This window comes from Aphelocoma coerulescens, chromosome 3, assembly GCF_041296385.1.
Source record: "Aphelocoma coerulescens isolate FSJ_1873_10779 chromosome 3, UR_Acoe_1.0, whole genome shotgun sequence".
Taxonomy (NCBI): Eukaryota; Metazoa; Chordata; class Aves; order Passeriformes; family Corvidae; genus Aphelocoma; species Aphelocoma coerulescens.
In genome coordinates, this window is record NC_091016.1 from 103331532 (window position 1) to 103358132 (window position 26601).

The 26601-nt window shown below is 35.8% G+C and overlaps 1 protein-coding gene across 1 annotated transcript in view; it reads left to right on the top strand.

The window, feature by feature from the left end:
• CSMD1 (CUB and Sushi multiple domains 1) overlaps positions 1-26601 on the top strand; it is a 1120396-nt gene that overhangs the window by 1045286 nt on the left and 48509 nt on the right. Inside the window, exons 50-54 of the mRNA XM_069011476.1 lie at positions 281-466; positions 11464-11658; positions 14080-14253; positions 21112-21285; positions 24617-24790. Coding sequence (XP_068867577.1) covers positions 281-466; positions 11464-11658; positions 14080-14253; positions 21112-21285; positions 24617-24790 — 903 coding nt within the window. The remainder of the gene's footprint in view (positions 1-280; positions 467-11463; positions 11659-14079; positions 14254-21111; positions 21286-24616; positions 24791-26601) is intronic.

Consider the following 26601-nt stretch of genomic DNA (forward strand, 5'->3'; position numbering starts at 1 on the left):
TGTTTAAAATTCTGTCTCTGCAGTGATTGTATTAAACTAAGTAATTATTTATAAAATGTTTGTCTATATAAGATGCACTTCTAAGTTTTTATCAATGTTTTAAATACTGTTACATTTATCAGAATGTTGCAAATATGATGGAAAATTGATTTCAATTGTTATAAATTGAATATGTCAAAATTACTAATCTATGTTTCTTATTTCAGTGGTGGGACAATATTTTAAAGATAAATGTGATAAAATTCCAATCCTTCATATTTTTTCTTTCCTTTCTTTTCAGCTGTATCTTGTGGCATTCCTGACTCCCCTGGGAATGGTTCAGTTATAGGTAATGAATTCACTTTGGGCAGTAGATTGATATATGAATGTAATGAGGGCTTCAAGCTAGAATCTAGTCAGCAAGCAACAGCAGTGTGTCAAGAAGATGGATTATGGAGCAACAAAGGGAGGCCGCCTGTTTGCAAATGTAAGTGGGCATGTATTTCTCAAGAGTATTTCTCCTGAACTTTCTCAGGAATATCTTCACTACTGATGTTTAGGTTTTATGTATACATATGCCCTGAAGTGGCCATTCAGGAATGCATCATCATTTATCATGTAGTAAAGTCGAAGAGGCCAATAAATTTGTTTAATTAAAAAAAAATCTTTATCTTCTTCAAAACATCTGAATTTAAATTGTTAGATAATTAAATTTCCCGTATATTTTCTTATTATGAATAATATGCCCTTCTCCATGGTGAGTTACAATCACCAATTGTAATTTCTTTTTTAATATAGCTTCTAAAGTAATAAAAGCAAAAATTATTTCTTAAAATACTAGTGTAGATAATTAAGCTGGATAAGAGTCCTTCAGTCTTCATTTCTGCCTTCTGTCAGAACAAGCCAAAGTAGTGCAGACTGATCTACTACATGGCATGGCCTCTTATCTGCATTGGGCAGCCACTGCTTGTCTCTGTCCTGCATAAAAGCAATAAACTGACCCTGACTTCAACGTGACTTGAAACACTGATTAGGACATAATCTCAAAGTTAATAGCTATAATACTGTATGTAAAATTTTTGAGAGTTAATTTAGTATCTTGATCTAATCAACAGCATATGTATATTCTTTCCAGATTCTGAATTTGATAAGCACTTTAATTTTTCAAGCAAGTAAAATTCAACTAATTTTTAAAGAAATAGTAAAATGAGGCAAATATAAGAATTGTGAAGTTACACATTATTGTGAAAGGACTTCCATTTATTTGAATTAATTAGCAACAAACAATTGTTAGAAAATATTTTTGAAAGTTAGTTCAAGAGAATTTCTAGGCATCCTTAACAGCTGGTCATATACTCTCTTTCAGTAAAGTAATTTACTTTCCCCCTTGCAGTTTTTCCTAGTATTTATATAACCTGAAGCTGTTTTTCTGTAGTTTAAAGGCCTTGTTTTATTTTATATCCACAGTGAACAAATAGAAGTTACTTTATACTTGTTTTGCTCTTCTTAATGTGTTTGAAAACTATTTACTATTTTTTCAGTGTAGTGGGCTATCCTTGGTGAGTAGTCATAATTCATCCAGCTGCTCACTTCCTTTCCCTTTTCAACCAGACAGGAAAAAATATGATGAAAAATCTCATGGGTCAAGATAAGGACAGAGAGAGGATTCAACTTGGGAAAAGTTAATTTAATGTATTGCCAATTAAAATAGTGTCAAATATTGTCAAAATAGTGTCAAACTTTCAGAAAATAAAGGTTAAAAAACATCAAAACAATGCTTTCCTCCCTCTTTGCCCGGGTTGCCTTCACTCTGTTGGCTCTTTTCCTTACTCCAGCCAGTGCTAGGGGAAATGGGAGTTGTGGTCAGCTTATTAAAGGCTTCTCTCTGCTTCTCTCTCCTTGCACTTTTCCTCTGCTCCAGCATGGGTCTTCTTCATGAGCTATTGTCCTTCAAGATAAACTTGCTCTAGTGTGGGTCCTCCATCAGCTGCAGCTTCTTCAAGAAGTAATATCCACCTGCTCCAGTGTGGGCTGCAGTACGGATATCTGCTCTGCCATGGTTTCTCTGTTGGGCTGCAGCAAAACACCAGCTCTGGTGTCTGGATCACCTCCTTCTCATGTACCCTTTGTGTTCCCTCTGCTGTTTCTCACTCTTTTTGTTCCCACTTCCTCTGCCTGTGCAGATTTTTTTCCCTTTCCTAAACACAGTTTTCAAGAGGTGCTACTGTCATGGCTGCAGAGCTCGGCTGTGTTCTGCATCGGGTCCTTTGGAACTGACTGTGCCCAGCAGCCTCTCCTCACAAAGGCCACCCCTGGAGCTTCTCACCCACCCCTGCCAACACCTTGACTCCTGAATCTGGTGCACTCAGTCACATTTTCTGTAGAGATGCCTATCTTATTGTGATTCATTCTCACTCTTCCTTCCTACTTTTAGGACCAGTGATTCTCATTATTGCCCTCTGGACAATCTCCAGTTGATCTTCACCTTTCTTGAAGGGCAGTGCCTAAAACTGTACACAGCAATTCCACAGAGTACATAAAGAGGATTATTCAAAAACAGCTGTGATCACACAGACATGATCTGAATTCAGTCGTGTACAGAGGGAAGGCAGTGCTCCAGTGAATTGAAGTGAGCTTCATTTTCATAAAAAAATGACAATGTACAAAGCACTTTGCTTGAATGATTATTAGTCAGCAAAAATGTCAACAGATTTTTTTTTGAGGGAAGAGGCCAGATAAACTATCTGGGATTATATATAATGGGGATTAGATATACTGAATTAATAACACTATATCTGCAGTGAAAAAAACCCAAAAAACCCCCCAAAAACCAAGAAAGAAGAATAAAAAATCTTTTATTATTGAAATGGTCAAACTTAACCAGACAAAGACTAACCTTTAAAACAAAGCTTAATTAATAAAATTTAGCACAACTTTCCACATTAAAATTTTTGTTTAGTATTTATAATAACCTAACAAAATATATAACACTTTCTTCTCTTCCTTGTCTTCTCTTTTCCTTTTCTAAGAATTTATTCCATTTGAAAAAGAATCCCATTACTTCTAAATCCAGAAGTGCACAATTATAGTGCTACTGATGTAAATGACAATTTAAAATCAATCTTTTCAGAATGGATTGCTATTCAGAGGCAGACATGCTTTACCCAAGATTTCTTACTTGCAAAGTGCAGAAAAGCTTAGGCAATATGCATAAAAACCTGTTTTTTCAGTATGGCTGCTGTAGGGATAGATGTGTTTAGTCTCCAGAAACAGAAACACCTCTAACTTGATGGGAAGCAAACACAGCACAGAAAGGTAAATGGTAAATAAATGAGTCCATTTTATTCCCATGTCTATTAAAATGAAGGCTGAAATCCAGGCAGTTTGTTTCGCAAAGCACCTCTAATAATATCATGCCTGAGGCAGATGTTGAAAACTCCTTTCTTTTCATTAAAAGTATTTACATCAGTGTGAAGCATGTAAAATATGATTTGTGATGGTCATACAGCAAGACATAGATGGATCATGGATATTAGGCTATTGAATTTAATTACAGAACATACAAAGCAACAGATATCTACTAAGAAAACTTAACTGAATGACAAATATCTTGCTTCAGTTATTCTGCATAGAGATCCCTAGAACATGATGAAGGAAAGAGATGTGTATCTCTATTGCTCTTCTGTAGAATCATAGAATCACAGAATAGTTTGGGTTGGAAAGAACATTAAAGATCATCTAGTTCCAACTCCCTGCCATGGGCAGGAATACCTTCCACTAGACCAGGTTGCTTAAGGTCTCATCTAACCTAGCTTTGAACACTTCCAGGAATGGGACATCCACAGCTTCTCTGGGAAACCTTTTCCAGTGCCTCACCACCCTCATAGTGAAGAATTTCTAATCTAAATTCACTCTCTTGAAATTTGAAACCATTATTCCTTTTCCTTTCACTACATGCCCTTGTGAAAAGTATCTCTAGCTCTCTTGTAGCCCTCTTTAGGCACTGGAAGGCTGCTCTAAGGTCTCCCAGGAGCCTACTCTTCTCCAGGCTGAATGACACCAACTCCCTCATCCTGTCATCATAGCAGAGGTACTTCAGCCCATTGATCATCTCTTTTGGCCTTCTCTGGACTCACTCCTACAGGTCCACATCCTTCTTTTGTTGGGGCCCCTAGAGCTGGACACAGTATTCCAGGTGAGGTCTCACAAGAGCAGCATAGAGGGGTAAAATCACCTCTCTCAACCTACTGGTCACACTTCTTTCAATGAAGCCCAGAATACATTTGGCTTTCTGGACTGCAGGTGAACATTGCTTGTTCAAAGCAATGTCAAGCTTCTCATCAACCAACACCCCAAGTCCTTCTCCTCAGGGCTGCTCTCAATTTATTCTGTGCCCAGCCTGTACTCCTGCTTGGGATTACCCTGACCCATGGGCAGGACCTTGCGCTTGGCTTTGTGTCATGATCTGGTTACTAAAGTTCTCAGGAATGCCTCTGCCCGAATTAAGGTGCAAACAAGACCATATGCCAATGACAATAGTATGGGTTTTACTTGATGGTAAATATGAGAGAGAGAGAGAGAGAGAAAGAAAGAAAGAAATAGAAAATAAGAAAAGAAAGAGAGTGACAAGGACAGAATAAGGAAAATATCACCACTCCGTGGATCCCAACGATGTTGAGGTGATCCTCTCCAGCTGGTCTTCTTGAGAGTGAAGGTCCCCCCAAAAAGTATAGAATCCGATGGGTTAATATATGCTCAGGCTAGGTAGGAAAACCAAGGCATCTCCTAGGGTGGGGGTGGGAGATTTCCATTGTCTCTTACAACAGACTCCAGGTTTGTTGCATCACATGCATTCCTGTGGTGCAAGGCTTCAGGAATTACTCTGGGGGGCACTTCAGGGGGTCTTTGATGGATTATGACACCCCCTCAGCTGCCTCTCATGTGAATGACCCATGGATGTGGCCTGTGGGGTAGGGGGTTCCACAGCTTGGCCAGTTTGTGCAAATAATAAACACCAGATGGGTGTTTATTGCCTCTGATCAGAGGTTACAGCTGAAACCTCCTCTCCCTCACGTCATTTCTGTGGGGGGAATCTGTGTAAACCTGGCTTCTGTGGGCTGTAGTCTCCTCCATCCCAAACTCAGCCAGGGAAGAATCTCTGCTGTGTTTGGCTTTCTTGTAGATGCATTCTTCTCCTTCAGCCTTGTTCATTTCTTCCTAGGCCTGAGACGATTGAAGAATGGGTCTTCCCTTTATCTAATCTTAGTGGTTTAACTTACAGTCCAAAGTTCCAGTCAGGTATCTTCAGGGAGGCTTCTTTACACAGTTTTTGTTATAATGAGCAAAACATTATATCAATGTTTGAGGCATGAACTATTTCAGTCTCTGACACCTTACTGAGCTTCACAAGGTTCACCTTTATCCGCTGATTGGTCTACTTGTCAAATCCATGTCTCTCTAGTTAGCCTTTGCTCTTACTGCTTTCCTTTTCATAGAAGTATGTGGATGCATAACCTAGAAAGTTGAGTTTATGGTAAATCCTTTTAACGTCTTAATTGGCTGAGATAGTCCCTATAACTGCATAATTTTATTGTTCTTTTTCACTATTGCTTTAATACAGTTATTCATGGATTTAAATCGGGTCCTTCATTGATTTATGCTAATTCGTCTAACTTCAAATATTTTAAGGAACAGTCAATGTGCAGTTAATAACAGTTAATATGCAGATTGTGGCAGTTTTCCATAATCTGCATATTGCAGATTTCACTGTAGATGTTTTTTTTGAAGGTGTGGTATGCTGAGCTGAAACAGTGATGGTTCAGACATCTTTTTTTTTAGAAATTAATTGAAAATGAATTATAAATTTTACAAATTTTAGGTTTATAAATTAGCATTTTTATAATTTTCAATATGTTTGGAAAATATCTAGTTATAGAACTAAGAATAATAAGTAGATCTGGGAAAAAACATTAGTTGTAGTAAAATACAAAAACAAATTTGCTAAGGTGAACAGGCAAAGATTCACCATCAACTCATCATAGATATTGTGCTGGTGGTTTTTATTTGTTAAGATATTCAGAACATCATACCCATTTTCTTTAACAAATCCTGAGGTCAGTAAGTATTTTCTGAAGTATTTTTTCAGCATTTGGTATGTAATGTGGAGTACTAATTCAATGAACTGTAGTAAAATAGTTCATTAATTTAGCAATTTTTAATTAGTTTAGATACATTAGGCTGATAACAGATTGGCTTGATATAACTGACTGGATTGACAGACTGATACTGAATACCACACAATCCTTTTGTTTATCTGTTTTGAGGCTTAGAAGCCGTTCCTGTTTGAATGTATTGACCAACACAAAGAGCTTAATTTTTTTTCCTTTCTATCAGCATACTGAAATATCAGCTTGCTCAAATGGTCCAATTTTGTTCTTAGGTCTTTGTTCATAGATTCTGTTACGTACAGGATTACTTGGTTTCTTACTGTCTTCTAATTTTACTAATACTTGTTAATTTAAACCACACTAGTATTTCAGACATAATACATGACTTCACCTTAATGTTGCTCTTATTTTTGAGCTAATAGTGAAGTTATTCAAAAGGTTCTATTTGAAAAATGTAGGTCACATGATTGCATTAAGTTCACCAAATAGCAAGTCAGAAACGCCCTTTCCCTCTTTTTGTGGTTGGTTAACTACCAGCTGGGGAATAGCAATCAAATATCATGTGCTGTTATACTTGAAAATAACAAGAGCAAGTATTGCTAAATAGCAAGTTCCTATATTTGAGATATTTTTCCATCAGGAACATTTTACTTGTCTTTTTTATTTCTTTGAAAAAAATAATTACACTCAGAGTCACAATATTCACAATACTCTTTAAGACCAACCTTCAGGTGTTTTTCAATACTTCCCAGAATAAGCTTTTCCATGAAGATTATTTTTCACTTTTGATATTTAGAGCAGTAAAGGAGTAAAATTATTCACTGAAGTGAGACTGATAGGCCTGTAGTTTCCGAGATCCTCCTTCTTGCCTTTCTTGAAAATTGAGGCAATATTTGCCAACTTCCAGTCAGCTGGATGAGGCAAAGAATGCATTAAACACCTAACTGCCTCGCCCATACCCCTGTTCATGAGGTGACTGTCCTTATCCTGTAACAGGCTGATGTTATTTCTACATTGATTTTGCCATTAATATATTTCAAAAAAACCTCTTTCTATTGCCCACAGTATTTCTAGCCAGCTTCAACTCCAGTTCAGTTTTGACTGGACAAATTTTCTTCCTACAGTGTCAAGCAGGATCTCTTTATTCCTCCCATGATACCTGATCTTGCTTCCACTGGGCATATACCTTCCTTTTTTGCCTTATTTCCAAGAGGAGATCCCTGTTCAACCAAGCCAGCCTTTTGCCTCACCTGCTTGGCTTACAACATTTCTGTGCCCTTAGGGAGGCAATATTTAAAAAGTGACCAGCACTGATGGACCCCAACACCTGCAAAAATATTTTCCATGGGGATTTTACTTGCTAGTTCCCTGAGCAGAGTGAATTCTGCTCTCCTCATTCCAGAGCTGAGGTTTTGCTGGCACTTTTCTTCTTGTCAACAGAAATTTTAAACTCAGTCCCTTTGTGGTCGCTGTGGCCAAGACAGCCAAAAATCTCCACTTCCCTTATGAGGTCCTCTCTCTTGACAAGCAATAGATCAAGGAGGGCATCTTTCCGAGCCAGCTCCCTTAGGTCCTGTTCCACAAAGTTGTCATCCAGGTTTTTTAGGAATCTTCTGGGCTGGGTTGTAGCAGCTGTGTGGTTCTTCCAGTTAATTTCTGGCAAGTTGAAGTCCCCCATAAGGACAAGAGCAGTTGACTTGAAAGCATCCCTTAGTTCCTCAAAGAATAATTCATTGTCATCATCTTTGTCGCTGTAGTTCTCAGTAGACTCCCACAATGACATTCAGATTATTTGTTTGTCCCTAGATTCTTATCCAGAAACTCTTAACTAAGCCATTTCCAACTGTGAGCTCCATAAATTCTAACCCTTCTATTGCATCAGTACCCCCTCACCATCTGTTGCTTTTTCTGCCTTGCCTATCCCTCCTAAAGAGCCTGTAACCATCCTAGGGGGCACTCCAGTCACAGGACTCCTCCCACCAGGTTTAATTTATGCCAATGAGATCAGACTGGGACTGTGGCAAAGCATTGAGCTCATCTTGTTTCACTCATGCTGTGTGCATGTGTAGAAACATTTTAAGTGTGGTACTTTGTAGCCTGCACCTTGTGAAGCAGATTGAGGGATCTCATTAGTGCTTGTTTCCTCAAGTTTTGGCACACCATACCATCGCTCAAGACTGCAAAGCCTGGTATTTTCCTTTTCCCCCTTCCAAGCTGCTTTAAAGCTCTGTCAACAAGCCCTGCTAGCTCCTGTGCTAGAGCTCTTTTTCCTCTCTGAGAAATGTGCATCGTATCCTATCAGTAGACCAGGTGTTGAATAGATCATCCCATGGTCAACAAACCCCAAATTCTTCCACTTATGCCAGCCTCAGAGCCACACATTGACCTGATAGATCTGTCTATCTGGGCTTTATAACAACTCTTTGTTATGGTAATTATATGTCATTATGAATTCCCTGCTTTTGAGTCTATTCAGAATTATCAATATATGGAGATTTTCATGTTATTAAAATGGATAATCTTAATCATGATTTCAAACTATGATTATGTTTTCTGACCTGTATTTTACGTAAATAAATATTATTCATACATTTTTGTATAAAAATGCTTGGAGAAGTAAGAGAACATCTTCACATCTGCAAGAAGTTGAGATAATCCCTTATAGAGTTTCATCTATGCAAATGAGAATTTAAATAGTGCCCAGACCATAATTTCCAAGAGACTGACCATAAGAGGCAAGTTGATGCACTCATTCACAAATCATGTGCACAAAATCAAGCATCTGTTAATAGTCGCTTTTTTGTTTCTTGAAGGATAAGGAATTTAATAAATCAAAATCAATTCCTGTAAAATTAAAATTTTTCAAGCAGCAGTTTTAGTTGATTACACCAACACAGCCTAGAAGTATATTCTGTATTCAGGAACATCCTGAATTAGAAACTGTACATCCATGCGTTAGAATCTGATAGTTGTTTGTAAAGTGTGCTTGCAAATCTAAGTGTATCTATAGATAAAGAAAGAATAAATTGTATACTGACTTCAGTATGTAGAGGTAACATCTATGTGACTTTACATATTGCGAAATAGCTGTGCCTGTCTTGAGATATGTCCTATGGTTAAGACTAAAATTGTTTCCATTAGACTAAATAAGAAGCTTGCTTTCATATTTGAAAGAACTAATAAAACTATTGCATGAAAGGAGGAGTGATAAAAATGTCACAGTTGATATGCATTAGCATTATTATGTTAAAGTTGAAAGGCATTAAGTTCCTATTTAACATATTTTTTGTTTTCTGAAAGACCTATATGATTTTCACTACAAGATGTTAAGTAGAGTGCTTCAATAAGTATTTTTTATTTAACAACAAATAAGGAAAATGTTTCTTCGCTTATAGTTTCTAATCTTTCTATATCTGTGAAATGCAGTTTAGTATCAATACCAAAATAAATTAAATTAATGAGTAGGAAGTCCTCTATTAACTTGGGATACTGTTCTTAAGGAGTGAAAATACTGTTATAAAGGCCCAAGTGAAAACCTAGTAAGTTTCAAAATGATTGTACACTGGCAATCTGTCCTAAGATATACTAAAAAAAATTCTAAGAAAATATTCTGCATTTCAACTCAATATAACATTATAATCTGTCATTTGAAAGTTCTTCAAATTATTTCTTCTCTTACACATCTTCATACATATGTTGTCTTCAGTTCTGTTTTTCCCGGATGCCAAAATTTGCAATGGGTAAGATAAATATTGGAAAATGTAGATGTATAGTTATAGCATTAGCATCTAAATTTTTACAGGAATTTTGATTCTTTCACTTTCCTTTTAGTTCAGTGATTGCCTGAACTAGTCTCTTTCATCATACATTCATACTTGTGATAAAATCACTTTATACCTCTCAGACAGTGTGAAGTCTAGAGAATATGTATGTATGTATTTATTTATGTATTTATTTTGCCAGCTTGTTAGTCTTTTCCCTGGTGGAATGGTATTAATTTATTATAGCATAAATGAGAAGCAGACTTTTTATTTCTTCATTTGGGATTTTTACATACTTCCTCCTAATGCTTTTGTCTTCCACTAAGCAACTTATAAAGAAACTAAATTTCTGCTACTTTTTTGTTGTTGTTTTTGTTGGTTGGTTGATTTTCCTCAGAAAGTATAGCTGTTTCTGGGGTAGTAGTTTTTTCTAAAATATTTACTTAGTGAATCTCACTTAGTGACATAAACAGTCACTAATTCACCCAGACATTTTCTACAGCAGGGAAATCCTGAATAACATGGTAAAAGATAACAAATATAACTTATTTAAATAGTCATAAATATTTTCATAACACTTGTCTAGAGTCATAGGCACATTAAGACAGAATCCATGTCAATATCGTAAATATTGTAAACATTCTGTGGACTTAAATTGCAGAGCATCAAATTGAAACTGAAAAAAGAACATAAACTATCGTTCTAGTCAGTAACTGCATTCTCTTACAAAATATGAAATACTAAAAGCAACAGAACTGAAATAACTCTAAAAATCTTCCTAAATATCATCAATTTTTTTAAACTCTTATAAGCTGGAATGAAATAATTTTCCTGTATACCCACAATATACAGTTTTATAGTAATTAGCATTTCAATGTGTGCTAGCAGCTTTTATGGCAACCTGTGTTAAGAACTTCAAGCTTTGTGAACATCACAAAGCAATATTTGCTTTCCCTTTTACATCCACTGTAGTCTGTAATGTGTTTTGTCTCTGAAATTTTTAATAAATGTCATTAGAGAGCATAACTGTATGTCATTGTTCCACTGCATCTCACTAAATGAAAATATACTATAAACTCCAGTTCAATTTGTAATACTCACTGTATGAGAATTGGTTTTCTTAGAACTTGTATTTCCAAAATTGTTGCCACCCCCCCCCCCCCCCCCCCGCCATGTGGTTGTGGGAGAGGGGCCCTGGGGGGAGGCACGGGGTTTCCCTGCCCCTGGTCAGCCTCGTTCCCCATTGGTTGTTTTGTGTTCCCCTGCGTGGGCAAGGACCCTCTGGTCCCGTGATTGCAGCAGTTCCTCGGCAGAGCCCGGCCATGCGGCTGGAGAAATAAACATCTCTGAAACATCTATCAAGAATGAGTCCATATATATTTCTTTTCCACGGGCCTCCTTGTTTGATATGTGTGTTGCAGTATCCGCACTGTAACACAAAATGACTATGATATTCTAAGTCTTAGATAGTGAAACACCTGCCAGTAAGGTAAGACACACACCTGTAAAGAAATTTAGGGGCAGAATGCCAATACATGTGTGTCCTTTCTTCACAGCTGTAACCTGCCCCAGCATAGAGACTCTTCTCTCAGAACATGTTGTCTGGAGACTGATTTCTGGGTCACTGAATGACTATGGAGCGCAAGTCATGCTCAGCTGCACTCCTGGATATTATTTATTGGGTCAAAGACTCATGCAGTGTAGGACTAATGGAACCTGGAGTATTGGCAATGAGAGGCCCACCTGTAAAGGTAAGGAACAGACTTGTTTAAAGAATATCCTATGCTTTTTAATACATATATTTTCTTTTATAAATAAAGGTTTTAAAAAACTATTTTGCTCTCACCAATAATTTAAAAAGTGTGAAATTTTTAACTTGAAACTGATTTATTCCAGCTCCTTAGGTGTTAAGTACAATATGCTTCATACAAGAGCCAATGAAGTAGCAGCAAGAGATCAATCTGTATTTATTCAACTAGATGGTGTATAAGTAGGTGGGAGAAAATGTTATTACTTTAGAAGATTCCAGATTAGAGTTAGATTAGAAGATGATATTGCTTTGACCTCAGGTGAAGCATTAAAACTGTACTGTTGGAGAAACATTCATATGAACTTTTACAGTGTCCTCATACAAAAATGCCATAAATTACACCAGCCCTGGCTTTGGATGTTTAAAGTTTCAGAGAACCTTGGCATTCTCAGTGGAATCATGCAGATTTCAAGGGTTACGGTGCCAAAGTGTAAATAATTTTTTCCAAAACTTCATTTTTTTCTTTTACAATGTGTTATTTTTTAAATTCAGTTAACTGCAATTGTGTCCCTTTCTTTTTGTTCATACATACTCAAAAATGTAGTTTTGATATGCTGCCTAATATGCAGCTACTGTTCAGCTGCTGACAAGTCTTTGACAAGATAGTTCTTGCCCACCCTCTACAATTACAGAAATTTTATGTAAGTAGAAAATGGGGTGATCCACATCAGATGCAGTTAACCCAAAATGAAGTATTAGATAGAGAAATACAGGGAGTTGCTGATTGAAGAGATATTAGTTAATTTATAAGAAAGGTATTATTTTGCCTTTTGCTAGAGGACTGATTAGTATTTAATTATAGCAAACTTCATCCCCCAAGAGATATTCAGTAATATTTCCATTGGACATGGATCATTAAGATCCAGAACTACACTGTAGAGTATTTTGAGGAGTCTGCTGCTCACTTTCTATATGTCATTCACATGATAAGGATAGATTGTATAAATGTATATTCTAGTTGTTTATTTTTCTGAAACAGAAGGAAAGCTAATTGAAACACTGATGATAAGGGGTTTAGATCATATTTATCAATGTCTACTTGTACATAGTATCTCTAAAGGAATTGTAAAACTTCAAATTACAGGGCAATCTGGATTAAGAGAGAGCTAATTAGTAAGTTTATTTTTTTAAGAATATGCTGAACAGATGCCTAAGAAATCACGAGATAGCTCATTATTAATGTAGTTTAGGTATTTTTAACTGCAATCTCTGTAATTAAAGCCAATACATGTGTTTAGAACAGTTCATTCTATTGCATTTTAGGAATAGAGTTTGATTTTTTTTTAACACAAATGTAATTCATATTCAGCATTAACATTAGAAATTATAAAGTTAGGCTACTCCACAAATTACATTAATGTGACTTGACCGTAGTCAAAATGAGTCTTACTCATGTCTGGACACATAATGTACATAAGAAACTATGATCATATATGTTCTGATTATGACTGAGTTAGTTAACGGCGTAATAGCTGGTACTTGATTTTATCCAAATTCTAACCAATTCCATGTTGGTTTCTAAAGTGAACACTTTAAAATATGTAAGAGTGGGGCCCTGGGATTTCAAATCGGAAGCTTAGTTGTGATCAAGATGCTTTTGAAAGTAAACATATGATTTGTGCTAACATATGATAAAATACAGTTGAAGCTCTTGAAGACATTGGTCTGCATCTTAACTTGCAATATTATTGATATACTCTTTTAGAAATAAAAGAAATGACAGAATGTTGTTAATTAAATTAGAGTTCAATACATTCTTGAAACACAATTTTTCATGTGGTGTGCAATTGCTGTGGGTTGCAGCTGATGTTACAGAAAGTTTCTGAGATAATTGGTCAAGTCTAGTCTTTGGCAAAACCAGAAGATTTGTTGTTTTAGCAAGCAGACTATCATATATGCTCTATGCTTATCAATAGTAGTGGGAAATAAGAAAAAAGACAGTTCATAGCAATTCAGAGTACTACATGTTAAAAAGATACATAATACCTTTAAACTGACACAACTGTTAAAATGGCCAGGGAAAGCGTATTTGAGGAGTAGCCATGGATATGTACACATGAAATATAACCACAACCTCCTCAGGAATTCATGTAATACCCTTGTTTCAGAACTAGAAATATGGATTGGCTGCTGTCAAGATATGCAGGTATCCCAAAGGATTTTTAGATTTAGAACATATGTTGCCAAATCTAGCATAATTTTAAGCCCTTTCAATGGAATACAACTCTTGTATTTATTCCTATTATGTTTATTTTTTGAGAAAACACAAGGTGATGTATTGTCTTCCAGTCTAAAAAATTATGAAAAACATTTTCATATTTCAGTATGTTCTGTTGTTTTTTTGGTTTTTTTTTTTTCCTAGTTATCTCCTGTGGTGGTCTTCCATCTCCACCAAATGGAAATAAGATTGGAACCTTAACAGTGTATGGAGCTACTGCAATATTCACTTGTAACACAGGATACACGTTAGTTGGTTCTCATGTGAGAGAGTGCTTGGCAAATGGTCTCTGGAGTGGTACTGAAACCCAATGCCTAGGTAAAAACTCCAAATTTCTGTTCTTTCTTTTGTTTTGTTTTGTCTTAAACAATATCAAGAACTGGAATTCAGCTCTTGTCAAGCAACAACATTTTTGAATCAATGAGAAATAAAGGTACCTTAAATATGAAAATATTGCATAGTGAATATGATTTTGTGCTATTCTACTAGCATTTATCTTTTTATTAGAAATTAAATTGTGTTTTATGTCGTTGTAATGCTTTTCAAACCAGTATGGCTTTTAAGTGACTCAAATAATTACCCACACAGCATTTTTCTTTGTGAACCAGGGTGTGTGATGAAACTAAGCTTCAAGATAATCTTCAATTAGGAGTATTCCTGATGCATTCCAACTACAGTTGAGTGTTCAGCATATTGAGCATTCAGTCAGGGGAAGCAGACAAGAGGCAGCCAAAATCTCTTTCAAACCCTGAGATTTATATAGTTTGGACATAAAGTTCTCACCCCAACTCTTGCTCTCTTCAGATCCACTCATATTGGTGTACACTCCTAATACAGACATAAAAGAAAAAGGTTCTTTTTGGGTAACATTTGAGGCTAAGTAGTGGGTTTATTCTTGGTTGTGGACAGTATATTTATTTCTGGAATCTGTTATTTGCTTTGTCTGCCTTAACTTTGCAGATTTTCTTCTTGCCTTATAGCTGAATGTACTCAGTTGTTCTCAGGAAAAGAGGAATTCCACTTGCCTCTTCAGAGCTCAACCTCACATAAAAAGCATCTTTCTTCTCTGCTGCCCCACTATGCCATTTTAGCAGAAAGACAGTGTTCCATGCTTATCTTTATGTTCAGGTATACATGGGAATGTCCAAGCATCTCTCCTGGGTGGAGGAGTTTTACAATGGCTTTTACAGCACTGTGGATCACATGCAATCCTCTGGTGGAAGGCCTCAGAAATGAATCTGTGGGCTATGTCCTCCCTGCCAGGGACCCAGACAGAGCTGATTTCTAGCATAGCTACTGAGTTGGCTTTCCTTGTGGATACATTCTTCTCCCCCAGGCTTGTTTACCTCTTAGACCAGAGATAATTGGGCAATAGAACCACCTTTATCTTATCTTAAGTTCCCATCAGGTGGCTTAACTTTCTGTCCAGATTTCCAGGAATTCAAAGAGGATTCGAATGTAGGGGAAAGGTTTGATGACCACACACGAGCAGTGGCTTTTTTATACAGCTTGTCATAGTGAGCAAGGTCCTACAATGATCTTAACAATGTTTGAGCCATTAACCATTAACATCTCAATCTCTCACAGATACTAGGCTGCAGCAGAAAAAAAACTAGAGACAGAATATTTTCAGAAAAAAAAAATAGGATGGAATTATGTAACTCAGATCCGAGTTAAGATTTTGTAACCATTCATTATGTATTCCTGATTGACACTTTCATTTTGCAACAGTAACATTTGTAGTTCAGTTTTTGTGAATATAGTTTTAGAGTATGTTGTCTTTTAAGATACAGAATGGTCAAAAGTAGTGACCATTGTCTCATAGAACTAACCTAACTTCTAAATTTCAGTTCATTGTTAGTGACTTTCCAGCAAGATGCAGTTGTTTCTGGAAAATTTCATGAAAATGAAGAACACTTTTCTGGTTTGATATATTTTCATACCTTATTTTTTAATTTGAAATATCTGGTATTAAGAATGATGTCATTTTGATGTAGGAAATAAGCATAGGATAGCATAAGCATAGGATGTAGGCATAAGCAGAGTACATTAATTGCTACTTCTTTTGATATTTAGAGCAGTAAAGAAGTAAAATAAACTTATTTTTCCTAGGAAAAAAATTCCGCTTAGGTGCTGGTTAGGGGAGTGTTATGATTCAGCATTACTTTTTTACGTGCATAAATTCATCAGTTCCACAGTGTAAGTATACAGGAGCTTTGTGTCTAAAAACACATCAGCTATGTATTGGTGAACTGAGGCTGACTGACATTTAAATATGTTGGAACTGCAGCTGTGAATATCTAACAGCCCAAAACTTATATGTGTAAGAGTGTTTTCCACAGCCATTTCTTCTGTTCTGAATATACAAACCCTATTGTAAAAAAAAAAGAGCTATGACCCCTGTAGGTTTTTCCACTGTGTTATACCATTCATTGCCATGTTTTTGCCTGACACCTGCATGTAATGAATTCAAGCATAAAGATATGTGTCAGTATTCATTCGTTTTGAATAACCTGAAATACCACTTCATAATCTGATCAATAGTAACAGTATTTAGTACTTATGTAGTACTTTTCTTTTATGAAAGGCTATCTGCAGGATGTTTTGGCTGCCAACATATGCAAACCAAACAATACACAACTCTCAATGGATTCTGTTTGTATTATAAATCACTCTTGCCCATGGAAAGCTGGAAAAGAGGTTTTTCTCTTCTATTCTGACTATTGAGAAATAACATTTACACTGAACATCCCAGAATATTAACTGTCTATGGTAGTCATGAGTTTAGATTCAAGTAGTGTAAAAATGGAGAAGAATTATCAATACAGAACTTACGTAGAGAACAATGCCACGTTATTCTGAAAGTCAGTTTAGAAACTACACCTAGTGAAGCTTGGGAACCAGTTAATAAATTTATTAGATCACATATTTAGGAAAGACTGTGTCTATATGCAGCTTGAATTTAATTTATATTAAGTCATCCTTTTCTTCTCCAGGTGTTGGATTTTGTCTAATTCAGATTTTACAAATCCCCACTGAAACTGGTATAGATTACTATTATCTTATCTCCTTACAGCTAATAATTTTTTTTTTTTTCCCACCTGACTATCTGCATTCTGCATTTTAAATTATTTTTACAGATCTAATCTCACTTGTAATAAACACAGGACCTCTTGCAGGAGCTATTACTGCAATAAAAGCATTGCTTGTCTTATGATGCTTCCCAATTCTTTTTCTGAAAACTTAGATGGACTTTAGTTCCTATTTGATTGATTTTATTGTTGAATGAAGCCCTTTGCTTAGAACTGTTAAATGCATGGATCTACCTTACCAGACAGAAAAGATCACATTTAGAGCTGGCAGGTTAATCACTACTTAGTCTTTGCTATTTCAAAATCAGACAGGGTCTATAGTGACAAATATATTGTACAGTTTTGAGTGTGAAAGTCTAAATTTGAGTTACCCCATGCATGCTGCAGAAAATTTTATTTCTGCTGCTAAGCCCTTTTCTCCCTCTCTTACACCTCTCACATAAGGTGTATTAATATCAAGTTCTTCAGACACTTAATATAGATGCAATTTAGAATACAATCCAAGGTCAATGGAACTATGTAGGCTCCTCCAGAGAGCAATGCAGGAAAGGTAAATTCTTAAATTTTAAAGCTGGATGATGTGAATGCTGCTAGTTGAATATTCCTAAATTTCAAGGACAACATGCCCCAAATTTATTTCAGAGGTGCTTTTAAGACTTACCTGAAGCCTGTGAAAATCAGAAGGCAGACACCCGGGGAGCTCTGAGTGAGCCTTTCTATTTCAAAGGAATTATAACTTACAGATGCTTTTTGTCTACATTGTACCTACATGAATATAATTCAGGACAGTTATAGGTGAAAATAGGTATCACTTTATGTTACCCACTGATCCATGTAGAATCAATTTATGATTTCAGTCTAAATGAGTACACTAATTTCTGTATCTCAGGAAATGGTTTGTCAAACCCTTATTATTTGTCTCTAAAGAAAGCTAAAACCAAGGACTGTAGTTAATTAGTCTAAGGCTCAATATGAGTCCTAAGTCTTCAGGTTGTTAGTATTACATGTATTTTTTTATTAGTTATGCAAGGATAAATATGAATTGTTAGGCAAGATTGCTTTCAATTTCACTCACTCTCACTGCTGATATTATGTATCTTTCCCTTTTTTCCTTCCAAGAATATTTGCAACTATAAATCACAAAACCTATGTGTTTTTATGCATGCTTTGTGTGTATAGGTGACCATAGGTTCATATAGGACATAGGGCAAATTGGAAGCATTTAAATTTGCCCGACTCCATCTGCAAAATCAGTGGCACTTAATCATGGATCAGTGTGTTTTCCTGTGTTTTTATGACTTTCAGGTGCAAAACTACACATAAACAAGTCAAGGACATTCTTAAAATCTAAAGTTAAATATAATCTACTTCATTCCATCTTTTACTTATATGATATATATAATGCCTTAGATTTATTGAAATTATCCTGCTGCTGACTGTGCTTGTGTAAAATATCTAATCCTTTAATTGATAACTCATAGGTAAACTGCAGTATAATATCATGATATTGGCTTATATTTGAAATTAGTATTTTAAAAAAATAGAATTATTTATATCTTGCTTTCCAGGTGTTTTAGAATAAAACTACTGAACCAACCTTGATGCATGTGAATAATTTTCTAAATTCTTGAGGGCATATTTTACTAAAAAATCCCTTCACAGCCTTCTTAATTTTCTTTAATTTTAGTTGATGAGAAAATTACATATATTTTGTGTCATTGCAGTGCTCTTTAAGTTCCTGATATGTTGGAATAGTTAATTTAAATGAGTCAAAATTCCCTGAAAAATCATTAAATACAGTCGGTGGAATGATCTGTAAATGAAATGTCTCACATAATAAGACCAGCAACTTGTTAAATCCCCATTTAAGAGAAAATGCATAGTATTTTTCTTTATGCCAGGTGGCACGTTTCATCTATCTTTTTATTTGAAATTCCCTGTGGTCCTGTGTTTGTCTTCAATGCAGCTACTGCTTTTCAATTCTTCACTATTTAGATCTAGAAAATTAAAAAAAAACAAATTTATTCCTTTCTATTTCACCTCAGTCCCTGGAAAAAAATTAGGGAGTAAATATTAGGAACTAATTTATAGGCATAGGGATAATTAGAAAATTGGGAACAGGCAAGATGGAAGAATCAAAAGCAAACCTTGGTAATCTTACTGCCTTTTCCAGTGACTGAGGTGTAGATTTCAACAGTAGATTTCTTTCACTTTGTGTTGTAGCAAAACTTTGGAAAGAGTCTCCCCTTGTATCCTTGTAGCCAAATTGAGAAGACAGGTACTGGATGGGGGGACTGCAAAATGGATGGAAAAGTAATTGAACCAGCAAAATCTAAGGGTATTGTTTCTTGATTCGAAGTGTGACTAGGAGCCAGTGGACACTGAGGATGAATACAAAGGCCCATACTATCCAGTCTCTGTCGGTCACTTGGATAACAAATTGGGATGCAACAAGTTTGAGGATGACACCAAATGATGGGAGAACAGTTGATGTGTGAATTGTAGTGCTGCTAGACAGAGGGACCTGGAGGGAATGGGCCAACAGGAAGCTCATGAAGTTCAGGATAGACAAATACAGAATCCTGCACTTTGCCTAGAATAATGCCATTTTTGAGTACTCTTGGAACTGACGGGGTAAAAACAAGCTTTACAAAAAGCACCCAGGTGACTGAGTGGAGAGGCTGACTAAGAGTTAAAAGTGTGGCCTTGCAGTAAAAATATCACAGACTGGAGTGTATTAGCACCAGTGTCGTCAGCAGGTCATGGTTATTTTTTCCTCTTCAGCACTCATGTGGAAAATTGTGTGTAGTTTTTGTGTTCTCCACCATAGAAGAGAGATATTGCAAAATGAAACAAGTTCTGGGGAAGGACCCATTAGGGGCCAGGGGCTGGAGTATCTTTTAGACAAGGAGAGGCTGAGTGAGGCTGGAGGAGAGAGAAGGGTAAAGGCGAGCATATTACTAATTTGGACTGAGAACAATAAGGTAAATTATTCCATGACGCATTTCAAGGAGAAAAATATGCTTTCCACATCCTCTGTTGCCATATTCTCTGTCATAAAGGGAAAAGTTCATACTTCTTCCTCAAATTTGCAGAACAATACCACAATGTCTTCTTAGAGGCATCAGCAATTCTACAATTAGGATTTTTATAATAATCCTGTAGGTATAAAAAACCTAATCAAGTGGTATATGTTTTATCCTTCTAATGTTTTAGAGGAGCCATTAGGTGTGAATGAATACAATCAGCATTATTAAAGGGGCTTTATTAGAAAGGAGTTTGAACCCCAAAGAAAAGTTACAAACGGGTTGCTGTTGATGGATACAGCCTACATGAAACAGAAGAGATCACATACACACAACCCATTGTAGCTGCGGTCTTGAGCCTGAGGTTCCAGTCTTCACCTCTCAAAATGAGGACTTAGCATAGCTTCAGGTTAAATTACTGCAGTTTTAATTAATCTGTATCACGACAAAAAAAGAACTTTTTTCTCCTCCTGAATTAGTAAAGAGAAATAGTTTTCTGAACTAAATCATTACTTTGCTTCCTCAGTGCCAAGACTGCTATTATCTTGGAATAATGCATTCTGTACTGTTTTAACAGCAGCTGAAATAAGGAGCAAAGAGTGCTGGCAGACATTCCTTCGTGTTCATACCTTCATCTATCTGGAAAATGCTTATAAATTCATACTCATGTCAAAATTATAGTAAGCTCTTCTTTATATTGCTTTGCATTATGGTCAGTACCAACAAAAATACCCAACTTCTGCTCTTTTTTTACAGTGAAGTGCCTTAGTAATGTTGCCTTTTTCCTCAGAGAAGTGTGAGGTCTTTAACTCTCAAACCCATATTATTATTTTATAATAGAATTCTCATTTCTCTAATTCATTATTTTCTTCTTCAAAAAAGTCAAAGAAATATCATTTGTAGGTTTTATACCTGAGAACTTGTTCTGCACAGTGCAGTAGTTGACTGTAAATATATTGTTTACTGAAAGGAAAGTTGAAATTTTGATTTTTTTTCTTGTAAATTTTGGCAAGTCTTGTCAAAATACACATTTTTAATAGGATTTTCTTTTATCGTAGCTGGTCACTGTGGCTCTCCAGACCCAATTGTAAATGGTCATATCAGTGGAGATGGTTTCAGTTATCGTGACACTGTAGTCTACCAGTGTAATCCTGGCTTTCGGCTTGTTGGTACTTCTGTCAGAATTTGCCTACAGGATCACAAGTGGTCTGGACAAACTCCTGTTTGTGTCCGTAAGTAAAACTCATTTTTCACTGAATTATTGCTATTATTTTAAACATAATTGAGCATTAACAGTGGATTGGATGTTCAAAAGTGTTTGTGCTCAGATCAGATATTTATTGGACCTATTGTCAGTTACAGGAGTTGTTACGATCCAGTTTCTAACCTAGCATGGACTTGTTAATATTTTCAGTAACTCCTGATTTCTGTTGTTTCAGAAACAGGATGGCATAGACACTGAAGGGGTTTGAACAGCAGGCTGCAGCTGTGTAACTTAATCTATCATTTTCTCTTTGTCCAGGTATAGTTGTTATGTCAACCGTGGGCTTGCTGAGCCTCTCCCCTATTTTTTCACCAGGAGTAAAATATTCCTTTGTATATTTGCATTTCTCAGAGAACAAAGCTGGACTAGTGTTCATCTGTGCAGTTCTGATGGTGATTGCCCGTTTTTTCAAATTAGCTTCAAGTTGACTTATCAATGCAAGCCAAGGCATGGCATTGGGTTATGCTACATCTGGTAGAAAAGATGGTAACTTTTTATAGCCTTTAATATTTTCTTAATTCACCTGTTTTTGAAAATCCCATAATTAATTGCTAGAATTGCAGTCTTTCCTTCTCTAGTTCCTTCTTCATTTGTGTGGCGGGTTATCTGACATTTTCTGAACCATCACCCATTTAATCAGTCAAGTCCAATTCATCTGTTTTTTATTTTACTACTTTATTATGTAGTTGATTTTATTTCATTTTTATTTCAATTTAATTAATGAGCCCCATTTTTATACCTTTTTTTGTTATTTTTAATGGAGCATTTGTATCAATGATTTCAGTGCTGCATTTTTTAAGATGTCTACAATTCAGACAGAAGTATTGCTGTCTACACAGAGAGAGTCACTAAGATGTTCAGCTTTTCTGTTTAGTCCATGTTAGATTTCTAAATGTTCAGTATTTTCTTTCTTAGGGTAAAATAAAAATTTCTAGCTGTATACAGTAGCAGGAAATATCTGCCAAGTTTCATTGTCCTTTTAAAATCTTATTTATATCTTCAAGTGATTTATATTTGTCAAAGGAAAAATGGCACTCACTAGCATTATTACTATTTGTGCATTAATTTGACTGTGCAATGAATAAAATCCCTTAAAAAGAAACGTGAAAAGCTGGTTTGGGGCAGGGGGGGAGGGACAGGAGGCTGTTTCTTCCTAAATGGATGTTATCACGACTGTTATGAGAAGAACTGGCATCAGTTTTTGTTGTTAAGGGTTACCTAACACTTCCCATTACAGCATAGTTCTCTTTTGCTTAGAACGCTGACAGACTAAAAGCCATGCAAGAGGATTTGTTTTATGTCAGCATCCAAAATTCAGATGAATTTTTGCCTTTAATTAATTCATTTATTTTTAACAAATTCTCATACAAATCAGACTGTTATTTCTGAGATGTAAAGTGAAAACATACTGTTCACCAATGCTAGAAATGTGTTCTACTAAAAAATTCTTCTGACTGAACATTGTGGAGCATGAACTAGAAATATGTTTGTGGTGGGTTGACCTTGGCTGGATGCCAGGTGGCTACTGAGCTACTCTCGCTTCCCTCCTCAGAAAGACAGGGGAAGAAAACAAGATGGCAGCTTAATAAAACAAAAGGGAATGGTTTCATGTGCAAGCAAAGAAAAGAAAGATTTTGATTTTCTACTTCCCATCAGCAAGCAATGTCTGTCCGCTTCCCAGGAAAGAGGGCTTCAGGATGTGTCATGGTCGCTCCCAAACAGAAATGTAAAGAATGGATGCTGCCTCCCCTCCTTCCCCACCGCCACCCTGCCTTGCCTCTTCCTCCTCCTTCCTCTTAGCTTTTATATCTGAGCAAACATCATATGGTATGGAGCATCCCTTTGGTCAGCTGACCTGTTTATATCCCCTTGCAAGGTCGTGACCACTCCCAGCCTGCTGGTGGGAAGGTGGGATGTTGGGGAGACAGCACTGGTGCTGTGCAGTGCTGCTCAGCAGTAACAAAGCACTGGAGTGTTATCAACACCTTTCTAGCTACCAATATAAAGCACAGCACTGTAAGACATCCGTCTCAGGTAGATCCAATACAATGGCAGAGATATTACAAAGATGTTAGGGGCAGTGCCCTATAAAATTTGCCCCAAATTGGTCTTTATTTTGTGAGATTTTTACAGAAGATCACGACTTTTTATATTTTTAATTTACTTTGAAAGGATTTTCAGGTTTGTAAAGTACCAGGCATTGTAATCTTAAAAATAATATCTAAGGAAGCCTTTGTAGTTCTCCACCCATGACTACTTAAGCTTCTTAGTTTCATATAAAAGTCAGCCTCCTCCATCTTGCCAAATTTGTGACACACAGGTCTTTCCCTGTCTCTTTACTGGATAACCAGTTGGACCACACTTTAGTCAAGTATTTTCTGAAATATCCTTCCTCTTGCTGCTTGTTGAGAGTTAATAGGAAGTAAGAAGATTTCTACTTAGTTCTTCATGAGTAGCAGCACAACATAATCAAAAGAAAAAATAAACCTGTGTACAGGTTATTTATTCAAATATGATAGACATCACTAGCACAGAGTTGAGAAGTTCTGTTTGTGCATGTGTATATGTACAATCTGATTTTACATTGTCAGTATCTATGCTTTTCTATATTTTCCTATAATATTTTAACATCTTGTCGCATGGAAAGCTAGAGCTTGACCATAATAAGCTTATTGTATAAGTTCTATATTAGCAAAATGAACACACATAATATATAAAATGGGGAAGATTTACTCCCAAAAATGATTTCCCTATTGTCATAAGAAAATCAGATTAAAAGAATCACTATTTCAGCAAAGCAATGCAAGATCTTTGAAACTGGAATGCTTCAGAACTCCAGAATGTTCTGAAATAGTGCATCAAATTCATTTGGCACTTCTACATGTTTAAGCTTGCTGGGAATAAATATTTTCCTTTATCTGTATTAGCATTTTTATATGCATTTTTAAAGGTCTAATACATAGCAGATGTGTGTGAAAATGCATATATTTTGTGTATATATATGTAAAAAATAGAGATTTAAATTTATTTTTATTACAACTTTCAACATAAAGTAAAAAGTATGTTCTAAGATTTTTTTTTTTTAAATAAAATTTTTCTCCTGGCAGTAAAGAATTCTCAATAAATATATCCTATTCTTTTTCTTATGTGTCTTGTATAAATGTCAAAGCCAAATTCAGAAGGAAAAAAATAAAACAAAACCTAAGAGCCAAAATGCTAAAAGAGTTCCAACCTGCAAGTGATTCCATGGATCAGTACTTTTCACTTAGATGCTGACCTGCCTGTTTTTCTTCTAACAGCAATCACATGTGGCCATCCTGGGAATCCAGCTCATGGAATGACTAATGGCAGTGAGTTCAATTTAAACGATGTGGTAAATTTTACTTGCAACGCTGGATACTTACTTCAGGGTGCTTCTCGAGCACAGTGTCGAAGCAATGGGCAGTGGAGTAGCCCTTTACCCAACTGCCGAGGTAAGAAATTTTTACCCTGCCTCAAAATAATGGGATATAATTCACAAGCCTGTCTTTTGGAATTTATTCCCACCTTTTTTTGAATTTCTGTATTTCTGTATTGGAGATTGTTTTTAGGGCTAAGTGTTGGGGAAGCCTAGGCTTTTCAGTATTTTACCTAAAATTTCTCAGACTGCAATCACCAGCATTTAGTTTATAGACATATAAAGTGAACTTTGTATCACAAAAGTTATATTACACTAATAAATTGGAGTTGCCTGTCTGGCCTGAATTAGCTGCATTTTAGTACAGTTTCGATAAATGGTAATTATAAAATTGAACATGTATGTGTCAAAACAGTATTAATTCTTTTGTTTCCTAGTAATACCTGAGAGATGTGAAACCTGACTTCTCTTACCCCACAAAAAAAAAAAAAAAAAAAAAGGGATAAATTAGGATTTAATTCTGCTTGGTTTTTTTGCAATGACATTTGAGCTTCATTACTGGTGTGCTATGGGTAAGATGGACATGTTAGATGTATGAGAATGCAGCAAAAGTTTGTGATATGAGGAAATCTGTATCAAATGTACATATTAGGAAAGGACAAACAAAAACCATTTTAAAACACAATCTACAATTCTCGGATTGAATTCTTTATCCAGATCACAGTAGTGTAAATAAGATTAAAAGTCTCTGAAGTTAACCTGGTTTTACTCCTTCCATTTTTGACCACTGTTTTTATTTATTTTCTTTAACTTTTGTCTATTGTTGCAGAATATGGAGCTAACAGCCCATCTTTGGTCTGTTCTACCAATGTCTTTATCAGACACCTAAAATCTTGGTCTGTTCCACCAATGTCTTTATCAGACACCTAAAATCTGTTCACTAGTTTATTGTTTTTATGTTATATGCCCCAAAATAGCTTCTACTGCTATAGTACATACTTTCTCAATGCTAAATCCAGTAGGATACTGATATTTAATGATATTATGAAACATTTTCTTTTGAATCACTGAGGCAGACTGAGTATCTTCTGACTAAATCATAGATACAAATTGACAGAGAAGTGAAAGGCAGGACATGAGGTAAATCATGTAAGATATACCGAAAGTTTCAAAGGCCTGGGGAAGACTTTTTGAGATGCTCTATATCCTTCAGTGCTCTTTTTGTGAAGGCTCTATAGGAAATGTATTTCAATGGCTCTAATTTACAAATGTTGTTCCTGGTCATATTCAAAGCTGGAATTCTGGGGTCATTTTTAAATGTTAATAACAGTTCTAATTTCCAAATATGCAAACCAAAAACAAATTTAAAAATGCTTAGTGTCTTGAAAGCATCTGATGGCTATGTCTGCTATGGAACATGCAAAGAAATAGAACACAAAAATTTCTCCAGAAATGCAATGGTTACTAAGCTTTTCTTGAGTATTTTCTTTCACTAGAAAAATGTTAAATCAGTGTAAGTACTATGCTTTGTGTTCTCTGTAACTTGTCTTTTATGGGCTAAAGGAAATTGCAGGCAGAAAAGGATACAACATTGGGACCAAAAATCATATAATAAGAACTTAACTTCAGCTATTGTACCTTTATTATCTCCACCTGTTGGTTTATTAAAAATCTTATTGTATTACAACTGTTTTTCCTAAGAATAATAATTATCTTTGGTGATTAGCTCATCATAATGTTTCAAAGATAGCTGATGCAATTTCAAGCTCAGTGTGTGTGGAATTAGATCTTTCATTCTCATTAAAACAATAAAGAGATGGCAATTCCCTCAGTTACTACCCTCAGAATTTATTCAAGTGAGTTAACTAACATAACAATATAATTATT